At 45.6% G+C, this 22,081-nt stretch overlaps 1 protein-coding gene across 1 annotated transcript in view; it reads left to right on the top strand.

The window, feature by feature from the left end:
* The first annotated feature begins 218 nt into the window (after positions 1-218).
* Positions 219-22,081, top strand: part of GARS1 (glycyl-tRNA synthetase 1) — a 35,539-nt gene continuing 13,676 nt past the window's right edge. Inside the window, exons 1-8 of the mRNA XM_039364503.1 lie at positions 219-497; positions 6,780-6,881; positions 7,715-7,817; positions 9,412-9,553; positions 12,757-12,845; positions 17,302-17,378; positions 18,796-18,941; positions 20,125-20,274. Of these exons, the coding sequence (XP_039220437.1) occupies positions 243-497; positions 6,780-6,881; positions 7,715-7,817; positions 9,412-9,553; positions 12,757-12,845; positions 17,302-17,378; positions 18,796-18,941; positions 20,125-20,274 (1,064 nt within the window). The 5' untranslated portion in view covers positions 219-242. The remainder of the gene's footprint in view (positions 498-6,779; positions 6,882-7,714; positions 7,818-9,411; positions 9,554-12,756; positions 12,846-17,301; positions 17,379-18,795; positions 18,942-20,124; positions 20,275-22,081) is intronic.

Here is a 22,081-nt window from a genome sequence, read left to right as displayed (position 1 = left end):
TCTCTCTCTCTCTCTCTCTGGCGCGCGCGCTCCGCCTCCTCTCCTGCGGCTGGAGCGCGCGCCGGGGAGGCCGAGGGCGCACGCGGGCCGTCGCCCAGCAACCGCCTCGGCCCGGGAGCGCCGCGCATGCGTGGCGCCGCCCCCTGCGCCGGCCGAGGCGGTGCCGCCTGCGATTTCATCATGCGGAGGGCTGCGCCTCCCCCTCGGCCTGCCCGCCCGCCCGCCCTCGGCCGCGCCGCTCCATGCCGTGGCGCTTCTGCGTCGTGATCGGCCGCCTCAGCAGCAGCAGCAGCAGCAGGAGCCGCAGCGCCCGCCTCCTCGCCGCCCTCCTTCCCCGTGCCTCGCTTCACGCGGTCCACCCCTCCTCCTCTTCCTCCTCCTCCGCCAGCCCCCGGCCTCGCCGCCCGACCCCGCTGGACCCCGGCCTCGGCGCCAGCATGGACGGACCCGCCGCCGAAGCGCTCCTGGCGCCGCTCAGGCAGGCGGTGCGGCTGCAGGTGAGGGACGCCTGGCGGGCCATTCCGCCGATCGCTCGACTACATATCCCATCTGTGGAGGATGGGCTCGGGGGTGCCAGCCGATCTTGGGGTGGGAAGGCGGAGGTCGGCCTTCCCCTATCTATAGGACTCGCCCCGCCTCTCTCTTCCCCCCCTCAAATCTCTTGGACTGCAAAACTCATGAATCGGGGCAGGGGATGATGGGAGGGGTGTAGTCCAACCCCTCCCTCCCCCGTCCCCCATGGGTCCCAGGAGAGGAAAAGCTAATTTAGCCCTTTTTCTTTAGGTGAAGGGGCTTCTTCCGCTCCAAGATGTGATGGCTACAACTCCAATCTGTCCTGGCTGGGGAAGATGGGAGTTGAAGTCCGGCATGTGTCCGTATGCTAAGGGAGGTTGCTGGATGAGTTTTGAGAGAAATAGATTCTGAATCAAAGGACCTCCTGGATGTTTTATTCTTGCCCAAAAAACCCCTAAATTTTTATGATGGGGCTTTGCTTAGATGCTGGATCTTAAGGCTTTTAGGGACTTCCAGTTAAATAATTACCACTTTATTTCTTGAGGTTGGCCTCAAGATACTTTGAGGTAATGTTCCCCCCCATTAATCTTCCTTCATGTGCCGGGAGTAAATCTTATCACTGTTTTCTCTTCCCCATTTGCTTGCACTTCCTTGAATCATTGAGGTCTGTTGTGTTGAGGTTGCTCAGCTCTAGATACGCCTTATCTGTCTTTTGAGGTCATCTCACCTCCCCAGTGATTGATCTGGGTCACTTTGTGCAACTTCCAAAGAGCAAATCCAGTGGCTTTTATTGAAAGGGTTGATTTGGGATGTTCTCGCCCCAATGAAACGCTCCCTTTTGGTGCTCCTGGATATAATCTGATTTGGCTTCTTGCACTGGAAGATATTGTGGGTAATGTGCCTGTGTCTTCTCAGTAAGTGATCTCCCTGCAACCTTTCTTCAGTTCATAGGTTTGACCTCAAAAATGTGCCACCACAGTTGTGCGTGTCTTGAAGTTTTGGGGCACACACGTTTCATCCATTGCACTGAGGTAGCCTTTTGTTTTCTTGGTGAGAGAAAAGGCCCTTCCGAGCAAATTTCCTTTCCTTTCCTTAGATCTGCTTTTTAGGTCTTATCCAGCCTCTCAAGCGGTGATTGTCACTCTTAAAAGGCCTGTTTATTTGACAGCTGTCAAACCTGTCAGCTAAGCAAAGTGTTCTATAAAGGTAGTCCTTGTTTTATGACTTTAATTGGGACTGGAATTTTCAATCAGATGTGGTTGTTCAGTGAGTCATCATGTCACTTGACCTGATTTCTTTTAACAACCATTTTTGCATGGTTGTTAAATAGATCACACAGTCATTAAGTGAATACGACTTTCCCAACTGACTTTGCTTGTCAGATTGGGAAGGTCACTAATTGTAATCAGTAACCACAGGATGCTGTAGCCATTGTAAATGTAAACGAGTTGCCAAGTGCCAGAATTGCAATCACATGACTGTAGGAGTGGTGTGACGATCATAACTTCTAGAATGGGTCATAAGTCACTTTTTCTGAGGCTGTTGTAAGTTTGAACTCTCATAAGTTGAGGATTATAGACTGTAGATCTGTTTATTCAAGATTTATAAATTAAATGGATAGTTTTGTTCCTGTAGAATTCCCCCATGTACCTCTTACTTTTTTGCTTAGCAAGTCACGGGGGAAAAATGCATCAGAATGTCTTTTAGGGAACAGGATTGGTAGCATCTTAATTGGAATAAGCTTTGTCTTCTTCTGAATCATCCTGCACCTCCCAAAACTGACTGAACTATAAAAAGTGGTTGAAATAAAAAAAAGCCAAGGAGCTGGGTTCAGAGCTTGGAAGTAGCTATGAAGAAGGAGCAGTGACTTTTTCATGGAAATACTCCTGCATTTTTCCTGCTGAGTTAAGGGAAAAATTTAAAAATTCAGGTTGATCCCGGATGGAATTGAAGAATCACAATGTGATGTAACATTGTCAAAAGAGGCATTTTGGCCTGTCAAATAAAGGGGATGCTTATAGTGAAGTTTTCAGCCTTTGTTCTAAAGCAGGGTTTCTCAACCGAGGCAACTTTAAGAGGGGTGGACTTCAACTCCCAGAATTCCCCCTGCTGGCTGGGAAATTCTGGGAGTTGAAGTCCGTGTGTTTTAAAAGTTGCCAAGGTTGAGAAAACACTGCTGTAAAAGTTAGCCTTCTTGTTTCAGAGGGACAGGAAGTAGAGCTGTTTTGATTTCCACCCAGGAAATCTTCTTGATTAGAGATCAGCGTGGCTGGGATGAGTTAATATTTTCCTGCTGCAGTGGTGCCTGATGCAATAAGGGACTGTGTTTAAAGGGCGGATCCTTTTGCTTCTTATATATAGGACAGAGCTACCCTAAAATTTGCCACATCGGTATGTGGGGCTGGAAGAAGGGGTGCCTGGCGATCCTCCCTCCACTCTTCACCCCCCAGTTCTCCTCTCTCTGTTGCTTGAAGAGATCTTAGTATCTTATATCCCTTGAAAAGGCATATGCTTAACTGGGGACTTCCTTTCTATTTCGCTTTCACTCTTAACTAAGAGCACTGCAGATCTACAGTGTTGATTCTTGCAATAGCAATGCTTGTCCTCCCTTTTCCTTCAACTGTTTGAATGTTCTTCTTTTTTTTAAATCTTAAGTTCCCACCCTCCTGCCACGTTTTCCTGCAACTGCAGCTTTCTTTTAAAAATAGAGGCAGTTCTTGAGAACTGGGAGACTTCTTCCTTTCCCCGCTTGCATTGTTAGGTTTGTGATTTATCATATTTGGAGTTGCCCTCTTGTGGAGAGATCCAGCCCATGGAATTGCCAAGAATCTGACACAACTGAATGGGTAACATCATCCTCATCCTCAATCAGAATAGAGTCAGAAAAGGTTTTTAGTTCATTCCCCTGTTCAAGCAGGAGACCCTATACGAGGGGTCTCCAAACTTGGCCCTTTTATGACTTGTGGACTTCAACTCCCAGAATTCCTCAGCCAGCGTGCCTGGCTGAGGAATTCTGGGAGTTGAAGCCCACAAGTCATAAAAGGGCCAAGTTTGGAGACTCCTGCCCCTATATCAATACAGACAAGTGGCTGTCTAGTCTCTTCTTTAAAAACTCCAGTGATGAAACACCCACAACTTCTGCAGACAAGCAGTTCCACTACAAGTAGTCCTCAATTTACAACAGTTCATTTAGCGATCGCTCAAATGTACATCAATGAAAAAAGTGACTTGCGATCGTTTTTCACACTTACGACCATTGCAGCATCCTCATGGTCACGTGATCAAAATTCAGACACTTGGCAGCTGATTCATGTTTATGATGGTCGCAGTATCCTGGGGTCATGTGATCATCTTTTGCGACCTTCTGACAAGCAAAGTCAATGGGTAAGTGAGATTCACTTAGCAGCCAAGTTAACAACTGCAATGATTCACTTAACAACTGTGGCAGCAAAGGTCATAAAATGGGGCAAAACTCATTTAACATATGTCTCACTTAGCCATATAGGTTTGAGGTCCAATTGTGATCGTAAATTGAGGATTACCTGTTGTTAATTGTTCTCACTATCAGAAAGTTTCTCCTTAGTTCTAGGTTGCTTCTCTCCTTGATTAGTTTCCACCCGTTGCTTCTTGTCCTGCCTTCAGGCGCTTTGGAGAATAGCTTGACTCCCTCTTCTTTGGGGCAGCCCCTGAGATACTGGAAGACTGATATAAGGTCACTCCCGTCCTCCTTTTTTCTAGACTAGCCATACCCAGTTCTTGCAACCCTTCTTCATATGTTTTAGTCTCCAGGCTTTTATTTAATTAACTTAGTTGCTCTTTTCAGCATTTTTTCCCAAAGCTGCCTCCTCCTTCTCCTCTTTCTAATCTTGTAAAATAATCAATTCCTTGTCCACTTTCAGTTTTTTATCCATAGCTTTCAACTGAAATTTGATTTTTTTTTGTCTTCACTTTTTTACCTATCCTGCTCATCTCTGCTTGGGGAACCAGAACTGGGTGGTGTAAAAGAGATTTTTATTTTTTTAATGAATGCAGTACAGGCATGAGTACGAATGGGAACAGAATTTTCATTGCTAAGCAAGGGGGTTGTTAAGTGAGTCATGCTCAAGTTTAGAAACATTTTTGCCATGACCGTGAAATCAATCACGTGGTTGTTAAGTGAGTCTGGCTTCCCCTGTTGATTTGGCTTCTCAGAAGCCAGCTGGGAAAGTCACATGTGGTGATCACGTGATCCCAAAACGCTAGCAGCCATTGTAAATACATGCCAGTTGCCAAGCACCTGAATTTTGATGACAGGACTGGGGATATGCTTTCACACAGCTGTATGTGTAAAGACCATCGGCGCCATTATAACTTCGAACACTCACTAAGTGAATAGTTGTAAGTAGAGGACTATCTGTATGGCTGCAGTTCTTTACATAAGAGAAAAATTGGCAGATGAAGATAGATATCAAGCTGTCCCCCCCAAAACAAGACATTTTTAAACAGGAAGTTAATAAGCAGCTTTTCCTAGCCTGTTCTGCCCAAGGTTGGGTTGGAATATTGTTGATGACTGATGGGAGTTGTAGTCCAACACATAGTTTGCAGGCTTTTTATTGGTTCAGGCCACCAATTTGAACTCTTTTCCTGGAGTATCATCTTTGAAGACAGGATTTTCCCAGTCCTGCTTAAACACTTCACACATGGGCCACTCCAAATGATCACAGATCCGGTTTGGATTCTGTTGTGCAACAGCCCAGTGACAAAATGTGCATCATTTTGCAGGGGGTGAGACTAGATGACCTCCAAGGTCCCTTCTATATTATTATTATTGTTATTATTATTAGACTAGATGACCTCCAAGGTCCCTTTCATATTATTATTATTAATCACAGTCAACCAGATGTTCAGACTGGACTTGGCATTTTTGTCTACCTATCGAGTCCTTCCCAAGGACCTGGGATAGGCAGATGTGGATGTTGGATGGTATTACAGATATCGTCGCAGGATGGAAGCAGTTCCTAGTAAGGCCACCTTTTGCAATTGACTAATAGCGAATTTGTCAATGCCAATGGTATTCAAGTGGTGCTCCAGTTCTTTTGGGATTGCACCCAAGGCGCCTATTACTATTGGTACTACCCTTGCTTGCCTTTGCCACAATCTTTCTATTTCTATTTGTAGGTCTTTGTATTTTGTTACTGTATTTTGTTACCTTTTCCAGTTCTTTCATCATCATCATCATCATCATCATCATCATTATTAATCATCGTACAGCCTGATGTTCAAACTGGACTTGGCATTTTTGTCTACCTATTGAGTCCTTACCAAGGACCTGGGATAGGCAGATTTGGATGTTTGATGGTATTACAGATATCGTCGCAGGACGGAAGCTATTATTATTATCATTATTGTTATTGTTATTATTATTAGTGCATCCATAGAATGTGGGTTCTTATGCTGAAATATGGGTATAGATGTTTTAAAAAGGAGAGAATCTCTTTTTTTTCTCTCAGTACGAATAGTCCTTGACTTACGGTCACAGTTGAGACCAAATTTCTGTTGTTACACGAGATACTTTAAGTGAGTTTTGCTCCATTGTACGACCTTTCTTACCATAGTTGTTAAGTGAATCACAGCTGTTGATAAGTTACTAACATAGTTGTTAAGTGAATCTGGCTTCCCCATTGACTTTGCTTATCAGAAGGTTGCAAAAGGGGATCACATGACCTGAGGACACTGCAACCGTCATAAATATGAACCACTTTCCAAGCATCCGAATTTTGATCACGTGACTGTGGGGATGCTTCTGTAACTGTGAAAAGTCACATTTTTCAGTGCCGTTGTAACTTTGAACGGTCACTAAATGAACTGTTGTTAAGTCAAGGACTACCTGTGTCTCCAAGAGGAAACGTGATTCTTTCAGCACCCTGTGAGTGTCCTGAAGTTCAAGGCAAGCTCTGGTGTTTGGTTTGTAAAATGAAAATACCTTCATAATTTGCTCTTTACTCTATTTCACCTCTTTCAGAAAGTTAAAAAAAAATATTAAATTTATTTGCTGCATGTCTTGCCCTATTTAATTTTCCTTTTTTTTTCTGTCTCTGTACAGTTTCTTCCCCACACCAAATTTATAGGATTGTTCTAGTGTTTCAGCCTAGAGCAGACAACCATCTTCACAGATCCTTGAATTTAGATTTCTGTCCTGAGCAGGAGGTTGAACTTGATGCCCTCAAGAGATAAGATTTAAGGTTCCCTGGCCTAAAATTCACCTCTGAATGATTGTTTTTTCCCAGGGAGAGCTTGTTCGAAAGTTGAAGGATGAGAAGGCTCCTCAGATGGATGTCGACAAAGCTGTGGCTGAACTCAAAGCTCGGAAGAGACTTCTAGAAGCCAAGGTGAGTCTTGGAATCAAACTTCCCATCCCTGTTTCTTTCTTTTTTTAATCCAGAATAAACGGCATATTTTGCCCATAAAATCTTAATTCAGAGCTTCGTATCTGCAGGATAAAATACGCAGCAAGATTCTACACTTCTCCTCAGTTCCCCCAACAAAGTCACCTCCCCCCAAAATTCCTCATTTTTAATGAAATACAGTTACACTATTTTCATTTTAATCATGATGGTGACCAACAACAGAGCTCTTATATTTTGGGGTTGAGATTGGCAAGTGCTGATGACTGCGTATAAAAACTAATATCCAGTTTTTCAGAGTAGCAGATGCAAGGACGAGTTGAAGTTAATTACAGCAGAAACTAAATTTTCTGACCTTCGTCAGGCCCTTGGGCTCAACCTTATAATTTGGGATTGTAGCAGCAGCAGGTCCTTGCTTTTTCTAGCTGGATCAGACAATATTTTGGCTGGTATTCTGTTTGTACTCGGCTTCCTTATGCTTCTTTTCTGAAAATACAGGTCCTCTATTTATGACCCACAATTGAGCCCAGAATTTCTGTGGCTAAGCGAGACATTTGTTAACTCAATTTTGCCCCATTTTACGACCTTTCCTACCACACTTGTAAAGTAAGTCATTGCAGTCGTGAAGTTAGCCATGCGGTTGTTAAGTGAATCTGGCTTCCCCTTTGATTTTGCTTGTCAGAAGATCACAAAAGGGGATCCCGGGACGCTGCCACCGTCATAAATATGAACCAGTGGCCAAGCATCTGAATTTTGATCATGCAGTGTATAACTGAACATCATGGCTGTGCGTGCTTTCTCTGTGTTTTATTTTTTAGGAGCTGGCTCTGCAGCCTAAGGATGACATTGTGGACAGGCTTAAAATGGAAGATACTTTGAAAAGAAGATTTTTCTACGACCAAGCTTTTTCTATTTACGGAGGTACTGTATCTCTCCATACAGTAGCATGGCATTCTTCCTTGTAATTAGCCATCAGTTTTATTACATACATGTCATTTATTAAAAATATATTTAGTGTGTATATGAACGAGGGATATTTAATTAGCAGTAGATATCCTAACGTTCAGTCCAGCTCAAAGCAAGGCAAAAATCTTATTTTAATGTTTTAAGTCACTTATTTTAATGTTTGACCCTGCCCTAAATCACTGTGTGTGAGTTGGGCAGCTGTATAAATTTGTTTAATGAATAAACATAAAGGGAAAAAATAACATTGAAATAGTGAGACCATGCATTAAAGCAGTGGTTCCCAACCTTTTCTATACCCCGCACCCCTAGAACATTTCTGATATATTCTCTTACACCCCTTACAAAAGTAACGGCAACGAATTATGCATATGCACTATAATTTTGAAAACCCAAGTTTTTGCAACCCCTGGAATATGGTCTCGCACCCCCAGGGGTTGTGAGCACTCCTGATTGGGAACCCCTGTGTTAAAGCATCAAGGTGGGCTGCTGGACATCTGAAAGAGTGCGAGAGAAAGAGTGACTTCATTCCCCATGAATAGAGGTAGAAGCACGTAGGGACAGAATGGTTTTCTTCTCCGCCACCTATAGAATGATGGAAATAATATAAACCTGCAGCGTTATAATTTCATAGGAACAATAAATGAAGCTCAGTTCTCTGTCACCTGTGGCTTGAAGTAAGCATAGAGCTCTCTGTGTAAAGGCTAGATGCAAGTTTTGTATTCTGACAATCTGATTTTACTTCCTAGGATTCCAAAAGTGGTTTCCTTCCTTCCTTCCTTCCTTCCTTCCTTCCTTCCTTCCTTCCTTCCTTCCTTCCTTCCTTCCTTCCTTCCTTCCCTCCCTCTCTCCCTCCCTCCTTCCTTTCTTTTCCACCTGCCTTGTCTTTACCCTGCCATCTCCTCCTTCTCTGCCTCCTTCCCTTCTTCCTATTCCCTGCTCTTCCTTCTGTCTTTCTTCTTGTCCTTCCTCCCTTCCTTGTCTTCTCCCTCCTGTCTAGTCCTCCTCCTTGCCTCATTCCCCTCTTCCTCTTCTTTTTCCTCCTTCCCTCTCTCTTCACACTCCTTCCTTCCCTTCCTTCCTTCCTTCCTTCCTTCCTTCCTTCCTTCCTTCCTTCCTTCCTTCCTTCCTTCCTTCCTTCCTTCCCTCCCTCCCTCCCTCCCTCCCTCCCTTCTTCTTTCTTTTCCATCTGCCTTGTCTTCACCCTGCCATGTCCTCCTTTTCTGCCTCCTTCCCTTCTTCCTATTCCCTCCTTTTCCTTCTGTCTCTTTCTTCTTGTCCTTCCTTCCTCCCTTCCTTGTCTTCTCCCTCCTATCTAGTCCTCCTCCTTGCCTCATTCCCCTCTTCCTCTTCTTTTTCCTCCCTCCCTCTCTCTTCACACCCCCTTTCTTTCTTTCTTTCTTTCTTTCTTTCTTTCTTTCTTTCTTTCTTTCTTTCTTTCTTTCTTTCTTTCTCTTCCTCCCTCCCCCCCTCCCTCCCTCCCTCTCTCCCTTGTCATATTGAACAGATGTTGTTAACAGGATTTGTGGATTTGTGGCTTTGTTTCTTGCAGGAGTGAGCGGCCTGTATGACTTTGGTCCTGTGGGTTGTGCTTTGAAGAACAACATAATTCAGGCCTGGAGGCAGCACTTCATCCAAGAGGAGCAGATTTTTGAGATAGATTGTACCATGCTGACACCGGAAGCTGTTCTGAAGTAAGCCCAGACGTAAAAGCGTAGCTTTCTGAATCCTCCGTCTCTTCAAACATTCGTTAGGACCATCTCTTTCTGCCACTTTCTACAAACCCGGTTTCTCAGGGAGTAATAATTACAAAATGTGATCTGTGTGGTCTAAAAGTAAATTGTGATTTACTGGTCACTGCACCGCAAAGGGTTGAAAGTGTAGCTTTGGTTCTGGGGAGGCCAACTAAGATGATCCAGAGGCTGAAAGACTTTTTATAGGAGGAAAAGTTGTGACATTTGGACCTTTTAAGTGTGGGAAGAAAGAAGGCAGAGGAGAAGGGACCCGATTTAAGCGCACAAAATTAAGCAGAGTAGGGATGAAATGAAAAAGGGAAGCTATTTTCTTTTTTCCAAAAAATATTACAATCTGAGGTAAACCCAGTGAAATGAGAAGCTGGAAGAATTGGGACCGACCAAAGGAAATATAATGACTTTTAGAATTCACTCCTGGTGACCAGTTTAGTTGGCTTCAAAAAAGGATTGAACCTATTCTTGGAAGTCCTGGAGACCAGGATGGTTAGTAGTAGCCTTGAGGGCAATGGGGTTCCCACTGGGAGGCCGTCGGCTGGGAGACCGGTGGACTTTGGGAGCAGTTGATGGGCCCCTGTGAGAACAGACTGCTGAACTGGTGATCCAGCAGGGCACTATTCGTCCTTATATTTAGCAGATGATGTACATTTTGTCCTTGACTTACAACAGTTCATTTAGCGACTGTTCAAAGTTACAAGAGCATTGAAAAAAGTGATTTTTTTTTCACACTTAGGACCAATTGCAGTATCCCCATGCTTGTGTGACCAAAATTCAGACACTTGGCAATCGATTCATACTTACGACAGTCGCAGCGTCCCAGGGTCACGTGATCCCCTTTTGCAACCTTCTGCCAAGCAAAGTCACTGGGGAAGCCAGATTCACTTAACAATCGGATTACTAATTTAACAACTAAAGCGGTTCACTTAACAAGAAAAGCCATAAAATGGGGCAAAACTCACTTAATGAATTTCTCACTTAAGAACATAAATTGGGGTCGTAAATTGAGGAGTATCTGTAGTCCTAAATCTGAAAATCCCATTCATCATCTGAAAACTGCAAAGTTTGAACCTGGTTATATGTCTAGGCACTGTGTCCAGAAATCATATTAATTTGTCTTCCCTGAAGAATCATGGAAGTACAATTTGCCTCCCTCCCTCCCTCCCTCTGCTGTAGTGGTGCAGTGGTTAGAATGCAGTATTGCAGTATTGCATTCCACTGCCCACAGCCTGGCGTGCGATCCTGACCAACTGAAGCTTGACTCAGCCTTCCATCCTTCCGAGGTCTGTAAAATGAGGACCCAGATTGCTGGGGGGCAATAGGCTAACTCTATAAACCTAGAGAGAGCTGCAAAGCACGGTGAAGCGGTATATAAGTCTAAGTGCTATTGCTATGTAATGTCTTTTAAAAGGTAGATAAATCAGGCAATAGGCTTACTCTGTAAACCGCTTAGAGAGGGCTGTAAAGCAGTATTGGGTGGCATATAAGTCTTAAGTGCTAGTGCTATTGTTTCCCACTTCTCCTCCAGCTACTGTCCCTCCTTCCCACAAAAGTTCAAGAGTCAGTCTGAGTTCCTCTGTTGCACATCATAAATCGATTGATTGATTGCATGCCATCAAAGAACTCTTGACTTTAGATAGATTTTCTCCAGGAGTGGCTTCATTAAGTTGACAGTCCTTCTTTCATACTTAGTTCCTCATCAAATTACATTACTTTTGCCATTAGATTTTTCTGAGGATTATTATAATGTAGCAATAGCATATAGGCCAGTGACGGCGAAACTTTTAGAGACTGAGTGCCCAAAAACTGGCCCCGCCCCCATTCTACCCCCTGCTCCGCCCCTGCTCCCACCCCACGCCCTGCCTGCCCACAGGGCCACTCACCGCCTCCAGGATCCGTTGCAGATCGCCCAGGCAGCCCAGCAGTGCCATGGCGGTCATGCTCTCTGCCCGTCCCCGCAACATCAACTGTGCGCGATGGGGGGTGAGGGCAGAGTCTTGTCTACGCTGCCTGGCTGCCATATCCTTGGCTGCACTGCTCCGCGTGGGCCACGCTCCGGGGCGAGTCTCCTCCAGGGGGGCTGCTGGTGAGAAGGTCATGGGGGAGGTGAGACTGGGGCAATGGGATGTGTGCCCACAGAGAGGGCTCCGAGTGCCGCCTCTGGCACCCGTACCATAGGTTCGCCACCTCTGATATAGGCTTATATACTGCCCCATAGTGCTTTATAGCACTCTGTGCATGGTTTACAATGTAGAAGCATTATTTGCATTTTGCCCCCAATCTGGCTCCTCATTTTACTGACCTCAGAAAGATGGAAGGCTGAGTCAACCTTGAACCCTGTCAGGATCAAATTCCAGGCTATGGACAGAGTTTGCCCGCAATACTGCATTTTAACGACTGCGCCACCAGGGGTCTTTATTATATAAGATTCCTTATTAATATAATATACACAAATATCTAAGGCTGCTGTCCTCAACCTGGTGTCCCATGCACGCCAGTATAGTCACTGTCACCTAGATCTAGCAAAAACTCTTCATAAGTTGATACAGAAACCAGTGTCACAAAATACTGTGACAAATGATTTATGAGCTGTGGTGGTGCAGTGGTTAGAATGCACTATTGCAGGCTAACTCTGCCCACAGCCAAGAGTTCAGTTCTGATGGAGCTTGAGGTTGATTCAGCCTTCTCTCCTTCCCAGGTCTGTAAAATGAGGACTCAGATTGCTGAGGAGCAATAGGCTAACTCTGTAAACCTAGAGAGGGCTGCTCCCTTCATCTAGTCCAACCCCCTGCTCAAGCAGGAAATCCTATAATATTTCAGGCAAATGGCAGTCCAGTCTCTTCTTAAAATCACATTAAGTGAATCACACCGTTGTTAAGTGAATCTGGCTTCCCCCATTGACTTTGCTCACCAGAAGCCATGGGGGGCGGGCGGGTTTACAAACAGCAATTATGTGACTCCAGGACACTGCACTTGATTGCCAAGTGACTTAATTTTGACTATATGACGTGGGGATACTGTGACAGTTGTAAGTGCCAGAATCTTCTGCAAGTCACATTTTACTATGTCGACGTATCTGTCGCTGAATGAATGTCTTAAGTTACTAGTATTCACTCTACATTGGATAATATTGGTATTTTTTCTTGCAGGACCTCTGGACATGTGGACAAATTTGCAGACTTTATGGTGAAAGATGTAAAAAGCGGAGAATGCTTCCGAGCTGATCACCTCCTGAAGGGTATGCTTTATATTATTTTGTTGTCTCTACCTAATTTCATCACAATGATGTTTAGGGCCTGTCTGTGACTTCTTCTTGTCCTTACATCCACTGCACTTCCCAGCAGCTGTTGGCATCTTACAGATGAAAATTAAAAGAGCCAAATGTCTGTGGAGATTCTTAGTCCTCCAAGTCAGGGCTTTTCAACCTTTTCACCCATTGTACCACTTTTAGGATATGGCAACATCCGAGTACCACCAGTCGCCTAGCAAGGTGTCAAAAACTTGATGACCACAAAAAAAAAGGAAAAAAGTGATAAAGTACAGGTAGTCTTCGATTTACATCAGTTTGCTTAGTGACTGTTCGAAGTTACAATAGCACTGAAAAAGTGCCCCCCAAGCCACAGCCGAGCAAGACACCTGCCTGCCCACCCAGCGGTGCTCTTCCTCCTGTCTGAGGTTTCCATTGTTGTGAGCATTTCTGTTGAGGATTGGCAGCAGGGGTGGGGTGGGGGGTGTTTGGTTTTTATTCCCCCCGTCTGCTTGCAGCAGGTTTTGGTCATGTCACATGACCCTGGGACACTGTGACCGTCATAAATATGAATCAGTTGCCAAGCATCTGAATGTAAATCACAAGACCTGGAGATGCTGCAACATTCCAGCTGATCGGCGCTTCTTCTGGGCTCAGCAGAAGCACCAGGATCAGAGCTGCTTTCCAGCTGGATCCTGGTGCTGATCCTGGCGCTTCCACTGAGCCCTGACAGCCCTGCAGCTCCAGCGATTTCTCGCTCAGGCTTGTGCGGTGCTGCCACTGGTTCAGCTCATTCCCCTCCCCCGCTACTACTTTTCTAGGATGGTCGCGTACCACCTGCCAGGTGCCCATGTACCACAGGTGGTACCCGTACCACTGGTTGAAAAGCCCTGCTCCAGGTCATGGTTGCCCCAAAAGGCAACTGGACTTTGTTTTTTCCCTTGAGGAAGAAGAAGACGGTTTTTGAAGACAGAAAAGTCCATATGCTGGGCAGAGAGGACTGCTGGTTGGAAAGAGGGATAAAAGAGGTCATTTGTGTGAACATTATGTTAACAAAGGGGGAGGGGGTATGACCCCACCTGTCTCCTCTTCACAAGGCAGCCCCATTCCCCATTTGCACTCTTGATTCAGGTGACCTGAGGGCACAGATAAGCCTCCAAGTGGCCTCAAGAGCTCTCAGGGAGAGGGCTAAAGGACCAGAGGATTGCAAAGAAATACTATCCTTCCATCGCCCCCCAATATCCTGTCAGAACTGACGAAGCTTCTTGGATGAGAAGCAAAATGTCTTCTTTAGGGGGAAAAATAGTTCAGTTACCTTTCAAAAAAAAGCGCACCTTTGGGATAAAAGACTGCAGGTAGTCCTTGACTTACAACAGTTCATTTAGTGACTGAAGTTACAACAGCACTGAAAAAAGTGAGTTATGACCATTTTTCACACTTACGACTGTTGCACCATCCCCAGGGTCACGTGATTTACATTCAAATACTTGACAAGTGGCTCATATTTATGACATTTTCAGTGTCCTGGGGTCATGTGATCCCATTTTGTGACTTTCTGGCAAGCAAAGTCAATGGAAGCCAGATTCGCTTAACAAACGCGTCACTCACTTAACAGCTGCAGTGATTGGCTTAGCAAATGGGCAAGAAAAGTCGTGCAGTGGGGCAAAACTTGCTTTACAAATGTCTCACTTAGCAACATAAATTTTGGTTTCAGTTGTGGCCGTAAGTCGAGGACTACCTGCATATTAAAGGGTAAAACACCATCTGATTGGACAACAGAACCATAACCCAAAGGGGCTCAGTCACTATCCTTATCTTTAAATCTTTAATTTTAAAAGATTAAGTCTTTAACGGTTTGCAGAAAATCAAAAAGGTCGGAACAGTAAGAATCTTAGCTGGGCAGCCGTGGATATTGTTCTACAAGAACGGAGCTATAATTGACTTGTTCTAAACCATTGTTTGCCAACTGCAGCTATTTCTAAATGTGTAGATTTCAGATCCCTGAATTCTGTTACCAAAATGTCCACTGATAATAGTAACAACATAATTTCTATAATCACCTGTATTACAAATGTAATTCTGGGTAGCTCATAACAATTAAAACAACCACAGAAACATTAAAAAATAATAATAATGAGCCCAGCAGCAAGCAATTATCCCCAGAATACGATTAAAACTTTAACAAAAATCACAACCAGTGAATACAAATCATACATCCATTTAATATCACCGTTGCTAAGGTTCGGTATTACTGCTGTGGCTCCCACTTACAATGGCACAGCCAAGGTTTTAGGCCTTTCCTAAAAGACCGAAAGGGCAGGTACTACCATAGGAATTCTGGGAGTTGAAGTTTCTGTATCTTGAAGTTGCCACGGTTAGAAAACCCTTTCAAATTTCACCTCTGAACAGAGGGGAGATGCTTGCTACTGGCAGCACAGATGCTAAACAGAAGGACTAAAAACTGCAGTTTGTTTCAGCCAACGTCCAGTCATGTGTTCATATCCTGACTTGTGAGGAATCTCAACTAGATTCTCACTATGAATAAGACCTCACTCTTTTTGTGGACCTAATATTCTAAGAAGCAAAGGTTGAGGCATTCTTACTCAGTCTGCTACCAGCTAGAAATCCCTTGGCAAAGGAATGGCTTAATTTTATCTATGGGTCTAGCGTAGCCACGTTCAGATTTTATCTCCACGGCATTCTTTCCACTTTGCGTTTGTTTTTACACAACACGAGGAATGCTGCTATAGACTTTTGCCCTCTAGATCAGTGGTTCTCAACCTGTGGATCGGGACCCCATTTGGGGTCGAACGACCATTTCACGGGGGTCGCCAAACAAGGCTGTCCGCCATTTTTTTCCCTTTTCTTTGGCCACGCCCCTGGCACCCGGAGATGTATAAGTGGTTGGGGGTCACCACAATATGGGGAACTGTATTATGAGGTCACGGCATTAGAAAGGTTGAGAACCACTGCTCTAGATGATTTTTAACGATAAGGTGGGATCGGCAGTTTTACGTAAATCTGATCCCAATTGACATCATAAGTAGAGGAGGTGGAGGTAGTCTTAAGTACATAGTCCCCTATTTAGGACCACTATTGGGACCAGGTTTTTCATGGCTGAGCAGAGTGGTTGATATGTGAATCATGCCCAGTTTTACTACCCTTTTTGCCATCAGTATGGATGTTGAACAAATCATGTGGTCGTTAAGCGAATCCAGCTTTCCCTATTGACTTTGCTTGTCCTAAGCCAGTTGGGCTAGCCACGAAGAGCAGATCACGTGACTCCCAGCCGGCTGTCACTGTCATAAACATATGCTGGTTCCCGAGTGCCTGAATTTTGATCACATGAGTGAGGAGGCTGCGTCGCTTATGAATTCATTTTTCCCACACTCTTATAATGTCAAACAGTCGCTAAATGAATGGTTGTACATTGAGGACTACCAGCAGCTTCCTTGAAGCGGGGCACGGCTTGGCCCATATCCAGTTCTTCCTTATGACTGTGCATTGCAAGGGAAGGCAATACAGATAGTTCCCAACTTATAACCATTTGAATGACGATGATGATGATGATGGAAAGGATCTTGGAGGTCATCGATTCCAACCCCCTGCTCAGGCAGGAAACCCTAGACCATTTCGGACAAATGGCTGTCCAGTCTCTTCTTAAAAACTTCCAGTGTTGGAACATTTACTGCTTCTGGAGGCAGGTTGTTCCACTGATTAATTGTTCTCACTGTCAGGAAATTCCTCCTTAGTTCTAGGTTGCTTCTCTGGTTAGTTTAGTGACCGCTCAAAGTTACAGCAGCACTGAAAAAAAGTGACTTATGACTGTTTTTCACACTTATGACTGTTGCAACCTCCCCATGGTCACATGATCAAGATTCAGGCCAGTGGCAGATATTTCTCTGGGAGCAATGAGTAATTGTCTGCTGCAAACCCTGCAGTAGGCAGCAGGAAGGGCATCCGGCCGGTAAATCCTCAATCTCCATTCAAGTCGCCCCAACCGTACCCTGATGCAAGGGATTACAGAGTCGTTTCATTGATTAAATTGTTCTCACTGTCAGGAAGTTTCTCCTTAATTCCAGGCTGCTTCTCTCCTGGATTAGTTTCCATCCATTGTTTTTTCTCCAAATCACCAGAAGGCAAGGCAAGAAAACCATGAATGGAAACTAATCCAGGAGAGAAGCAGCCTGGAGTTAAGGAGAAACTTCCTGACAGTGAGAACTATTAACCAGGGGAACAGCTTGCCTCCAGAAATTATGGGTGCTCCATCACTGGAGGTTTTTAAGAAGAGACTGGACAGCCAGTTGTCTTAAATTGCATAGGGTCTCCTGCTTGAGCGGGGTGTCGGACTAGAAGACCTCCAAGGTCCCTTCCAGCTGTATTTGGATTGATTGACTAAAAGGGAAAAAAATACCTATGGACACTGTTTCCTTCTCTCCTTTTGCAGCTCATTTACAGAAGCTAATGTCGGACAAGAAATGCGCCGCGGAGAAAAAGATGGAAATGGAGAACGTGATCACGCAGGTCAGTCGGCGATCTGGCAGGCAGAAAAGGCTTAGTGCACCCTCTCTCATACCCCAGAAAATGTGATTGTGATCCCATCTGTGCTTCGTGCTTTTTCTGTCAGTTAAATAAGCACTCGGTGGCCCCTGCTTTTCATGGGCGTGGGAGGGGGGGGGATGGACGGGTAAATTTCCAACAGGAGAACCAGGATAAATAATACAAGTACCCCTCGATCTAGGACAGTGATGGCAAACCTTTTAGAGACCGAGTGCCCAAACTGCAACCCAAAACCCACTTATGCATCGTCGGGTGCCAGGTGGGCGTGCCCACTGGGTGAGCATGGCTGTGGTGGTCATGGCAGACTGGGTGGGTGTGGCCAAGGTGGGTGTGGTCACCTCGATGTTGCTCATGGGGAGGACACCGGTGGGGGCCGGGCAGGGTTGGGAGAGATCCAGGGGGTCTCTGACAGGTGGGACAGCGGGCAGGAGGCTCGTCCTGTGGAGTGAGGCAAGGCAGGGCAGGGGTGCCATTGTCGCAGGGCTAGGCAAGGCAGGGGCCAGGGCAGCTGCTGCCTGACACCATCAGCCTCCGCACACAGAGGCCAGCGAGCGCATGGGGGCCGATGTCTGTCAGCAGCCACAGCCTACTGGCCCCTCAACTGGTGCACGCTGGGGTTCCGCAGTCCGCCGCCAGCAGTTCAGAGAAGCCACCTCTGGCTGGACGGCCAGCCAACAGCTGAGGAGGCGATGCAGTGGGTTATGCCCGGGAAAAGGAGAGCATGTGAGGCCAGGAGGGACGGGACGGGGGGGGGGGGAGGGAAACCAGCCATGCCGGGATGCATCCAGCCACGTGGGACTTCAGCGAGTTAGTGGGCGGCTGGTTGAAGAGGGACGGTTGCCATCTCTGGGGCATGGTGCTTGTGCCCACAGAGAGGGCTCTGAGTACCGCCTCTGGCACCCGTGCCATAGGTTCGCCACCACTGATCTAGGATCACAGTTGAACCCAAGATTTTTGTTGCTGAGAGAGACGGTTCTTAAATGAGTTTTGCCCCACTTTATGATCTTTCTTGCCACAGTTGTTAAGTGAATTGCTGCAGTTACTAAGTTTGCGACACACTTGTTAAATGAATCTGGCTCTCCCTGTTGACTTTGCTTATCAGAAGGTTGCAAAATATGGACACATGACCCCGGGATACTGCAACCGTCATAAATACGAGTCAATTGCCAAGCGTCTGAATTTTGATCACACAGCCATGGGGATGCCGCAACGGCCGGAAGTGTGAAAAATGGCCATAAGTCCCCTTTTTCAGTGTCATTGTAACTCCGAACGGTCACTAAATGAACTTTTGTAAATTGAGGACTGCCTGTATTAGTCCAATTTGTATTTTCCTAGGTTAATAAGATTTGTCTTCTGTTTTTTGTTTTTTTTTTCCTGCTAGCTGGACAACTACAATCAGGAACAACTTGCGGATCTGTTTGTCAATTACAACGTGAAGTCCCCCCTAACAGGAAATGACCTCACTGCTCCGGTGTCTTTCAATCTCATGTTCAAGACCTCTATTGGTCCAGGAGGAAACATGCCTGGGTATGTGGGTGTATGAAAAGGGTGGCGCTTGGATTTTGCTGGATTTGAATTTGTTCCTGCATTTGTGCTTGCAGCTGGTTGAGTTTCCTTATTTGAGGGAGGATCTGGGGGTCGTTGCTTCATTCTGGGGGACAGGATGACCCATCCCTCCAAAGAGAAAAGAAAGGTAGATAAACAGCAAGGTATGCCAGCTCCCAAAACTCTGCCTTGTATTTTCCTCCTGTGATTTGGGAAGATCTAGCAAACTTAATGCCCTGGGGATGTACGTTACAGATAGTCTGGGGTAGAGGTAGGCCACCTTGGCTCTTTTATGACGTGTGGACTTCAGCTCCCAGAATTCCTGAGCCAGCATGGCTCAGCTTGGAAACCTCTCCTTTCCCCTCAGCATGGCTGGCTCAGGAATTCTGGGAGTTGAAGTCCATGAGTCATAAAAGAGGCAAGGTGGCCTATCTCTGGCCTAGGCCCAGGCCGCTTTATGACTTGTGGACTTCAACTCCCAGAATTCCTGAGCCAACATGGCTCAGCTTGGAAACCTCTCCTTTCCCCTCAGCATGGCTGGCTCAGGAATTCTGGGAGTTGAAGTCCACGAGTCATAAAAGAGCCAAGGTGGCCTACCTCTGGTCTGGGGGAATGCTGGAGGTTGAAGTTCACTTGTCTCAGAGACCCTGCTCCAGAGACCCAGGGCAAAGTGAACTGAGAGTGGGAATCCTATTCTGAACTCCACCAGGAGTTGTTATTGCAGGTAGTCCTCAACTTACGACCGCAACTGAGTTCAAAATTTCCCTGTTGCTTAACAAGGCAACTGTAGAGTGGGTTTTACCCCATTTTATGGCGAATTACTTCACTCGTTAATAACATGCTACTCAGAAGATCGCGAAAGCGGATTTCCTGACCTCAGGACACTGCGACTGTCATAGATGTGACCCAGTTGCCGAGCGTCCAAATTTTGATCATGCGACCGTGGGGATCAGAACCGGCCGTAAGGCTTTTTTCAGTGCTTTTATAACTTCACGCAGTCACTAAACAAATGCTTGTAATTTGAGGGCTACCTGTTTGACTATTACTTCCTCATTGTAGGAGAAATTTTCACAGAGATATATTTGGGAAACGAGGCTACCTTGCTAACAGCTGCTATAAGTGTTCCTGCTTTCTATTTCTACTCATTTTTTTCCCCTCGCGATAGATATTTGAGGCCGGAAACCGCACAGGGCATATTTCTGAACTTCAAACGCCTTTTGGAATTCAACCAAGGCAAGCTGCCTTTCGCTGCTGCTCAAATCGGCAACTCCTTCCGGAATGAAATCTCCCCTCGCTCAGGTCTCATCAGAGTCAGGTAATTGCTCTGAAAACTTGGGCAAAAACGTGAGAGGGAACATGGTTCTTACTGGATTTGACAGATTTGTTTATTTTATCTTTATCGGTTCGTCATATTTATGTAGTCACTCACCTCACAATCAAGCAACTCTAGTGGTGTGCAACAAAAGCTAAGGTAATATACAGGCAGTCCTCGACTTAATGACCGCCGCAGAGCCCAAGATTTCTGTTGCTAAGTGAGACATTTGTTAAATGAGTTTAGCCCCATTTTTATGACTTTTCTTGCCACAGTTGTTAAGTGAATCACTGCAGTTGTTAATGTTAGCAACACGGTTGTTAAGTGAATCTGGCTTCCCCATTGACTTTGCTTGTCAGAATGTTGCAAAAGGGGATCGTATGACCCCGGGACGCTGCAACCGTCATAAGTATGAGTCAATTGCCAAGCATCTGAATGTTGATCAAGTGACCATCAGGATGCTGTGACAGTCATTAAGTGTGAAAAAAATGGTCGTCAGTCACTTTGTCAGTGCTATTACACTTTGAATGATCACTAAATGAACTGTTGTAAATTGAGGGCTACTTGTACAAACAAGTACTAATAAAAAAATTAAAATGGTAAAGGACACAAAATTAAAAAATGCTAGATAATAATAATAACAATAACAACAACAACAACTACTTCCATCCTGCAACGATATCTGTAATACCATCAAACATCCACATCTGCCTATCCCAGGTGCTGGGTAAGGATTCGATAGGTAGACAAAATGCCAAATCCAGTCTGAACATCTGGCTGACTGACTGTGCGATGATCCACAATAATAATAATAATAATAATAATAATAATAATAATAATAATAATAAAGTTGGAAGGGACCGTGGAGATCTTCTAGTCCTATGGCACGTGTGCCAGAGACAGCGCTCAGAGCCCTCTCTGTGGGCACGTGCACCATCATCCCAGCCCTGCCTCCCCTTGTGGCCCCTTCCTCACCAGCAGCGCCTCTGGAGGAGAGTCACCCACGGGCGCGGCCTGTGCAGAGCAGTGCAGCCAAACAGCAGGGATAAGATTCCACCCTCGCGCCTCGTCGTGCACAGTTGATGCTGCGGGGCGTGAGTGGAGGGCGTAGCTATGGTGCTGCTGGGCTGCCTGGGCAATCTGCAGTGGGCTGTGGAGGCGGCGAGTGGCCCTGCGGGTGGCGGGGTGGGGGAGCAGAGCAGGGGGGAGGGAAGGGGCGGAGCAGGCAGGATGGGGAGGGGCTGGTTTTGGGGCACTCGGTCCCTAAAAAGTTCGCCATCACTGTTCTAGTCCAACCCCCTGTTCAGGCAGGAAACCCTATACCATTTCAGACAAATGACTATCAGATGAAGAGCAGGCATTGATTACTACCATATCAATCACTGCACCAGACCTGATGACCCAATCAGGTCTCTAGAGACCTCTGGAAAGCTAGAAGGGATGATGTCAGCCTTGCTTTGGGGAGAGGGGGTGTCCCACAAAGCAGGGGCCACAACCGAAAAGGCTTACTAGTGGGACCTGCCAAACAAAACTCAGTTGACCCAAACCACCGTATGTCATAACTGCTGGACCTGGTGGGACCTGGAGGGATAAACGGGGAGGAGGAGTCCCTAAAAAACAGGCAGTCCTCGACTTATGATCAGAATTGGGAACAGAATTTCTGTTGTTAAGCAAGGTGATTGTTAAGTGAAATTTAAAATTGTCATCCCCAATTTTACAACCTTTTTATTTTTCACATTTTTGAACCTCTGGACAAGTGTACAATAAAAAAAATTAAAGTCATTATTTTTTTTGTGTGTGTGTGTGTGTG

This window comes from Crotalus tigris, unplaced genomic scaffold (assembly GCF_016545835.1).
Source record: "Crotalus tigris isolate CLP2741 ecotype Arizona unplaced genomic scaffold, ASM1654583v1 scf7180000019767.335678, whole genome shotgun sequence".
NCBI lineage: Eukaryota > Metazoa > Chordata > Lepidosauria > Squamata > Viperidae > Crotalus > Crotalus tigris.
The sequence above is the reverse complement of the archived record's forward strand: the minus strand, read 5'-3'. Positions and strand labels throughout refer to the sequence as shown.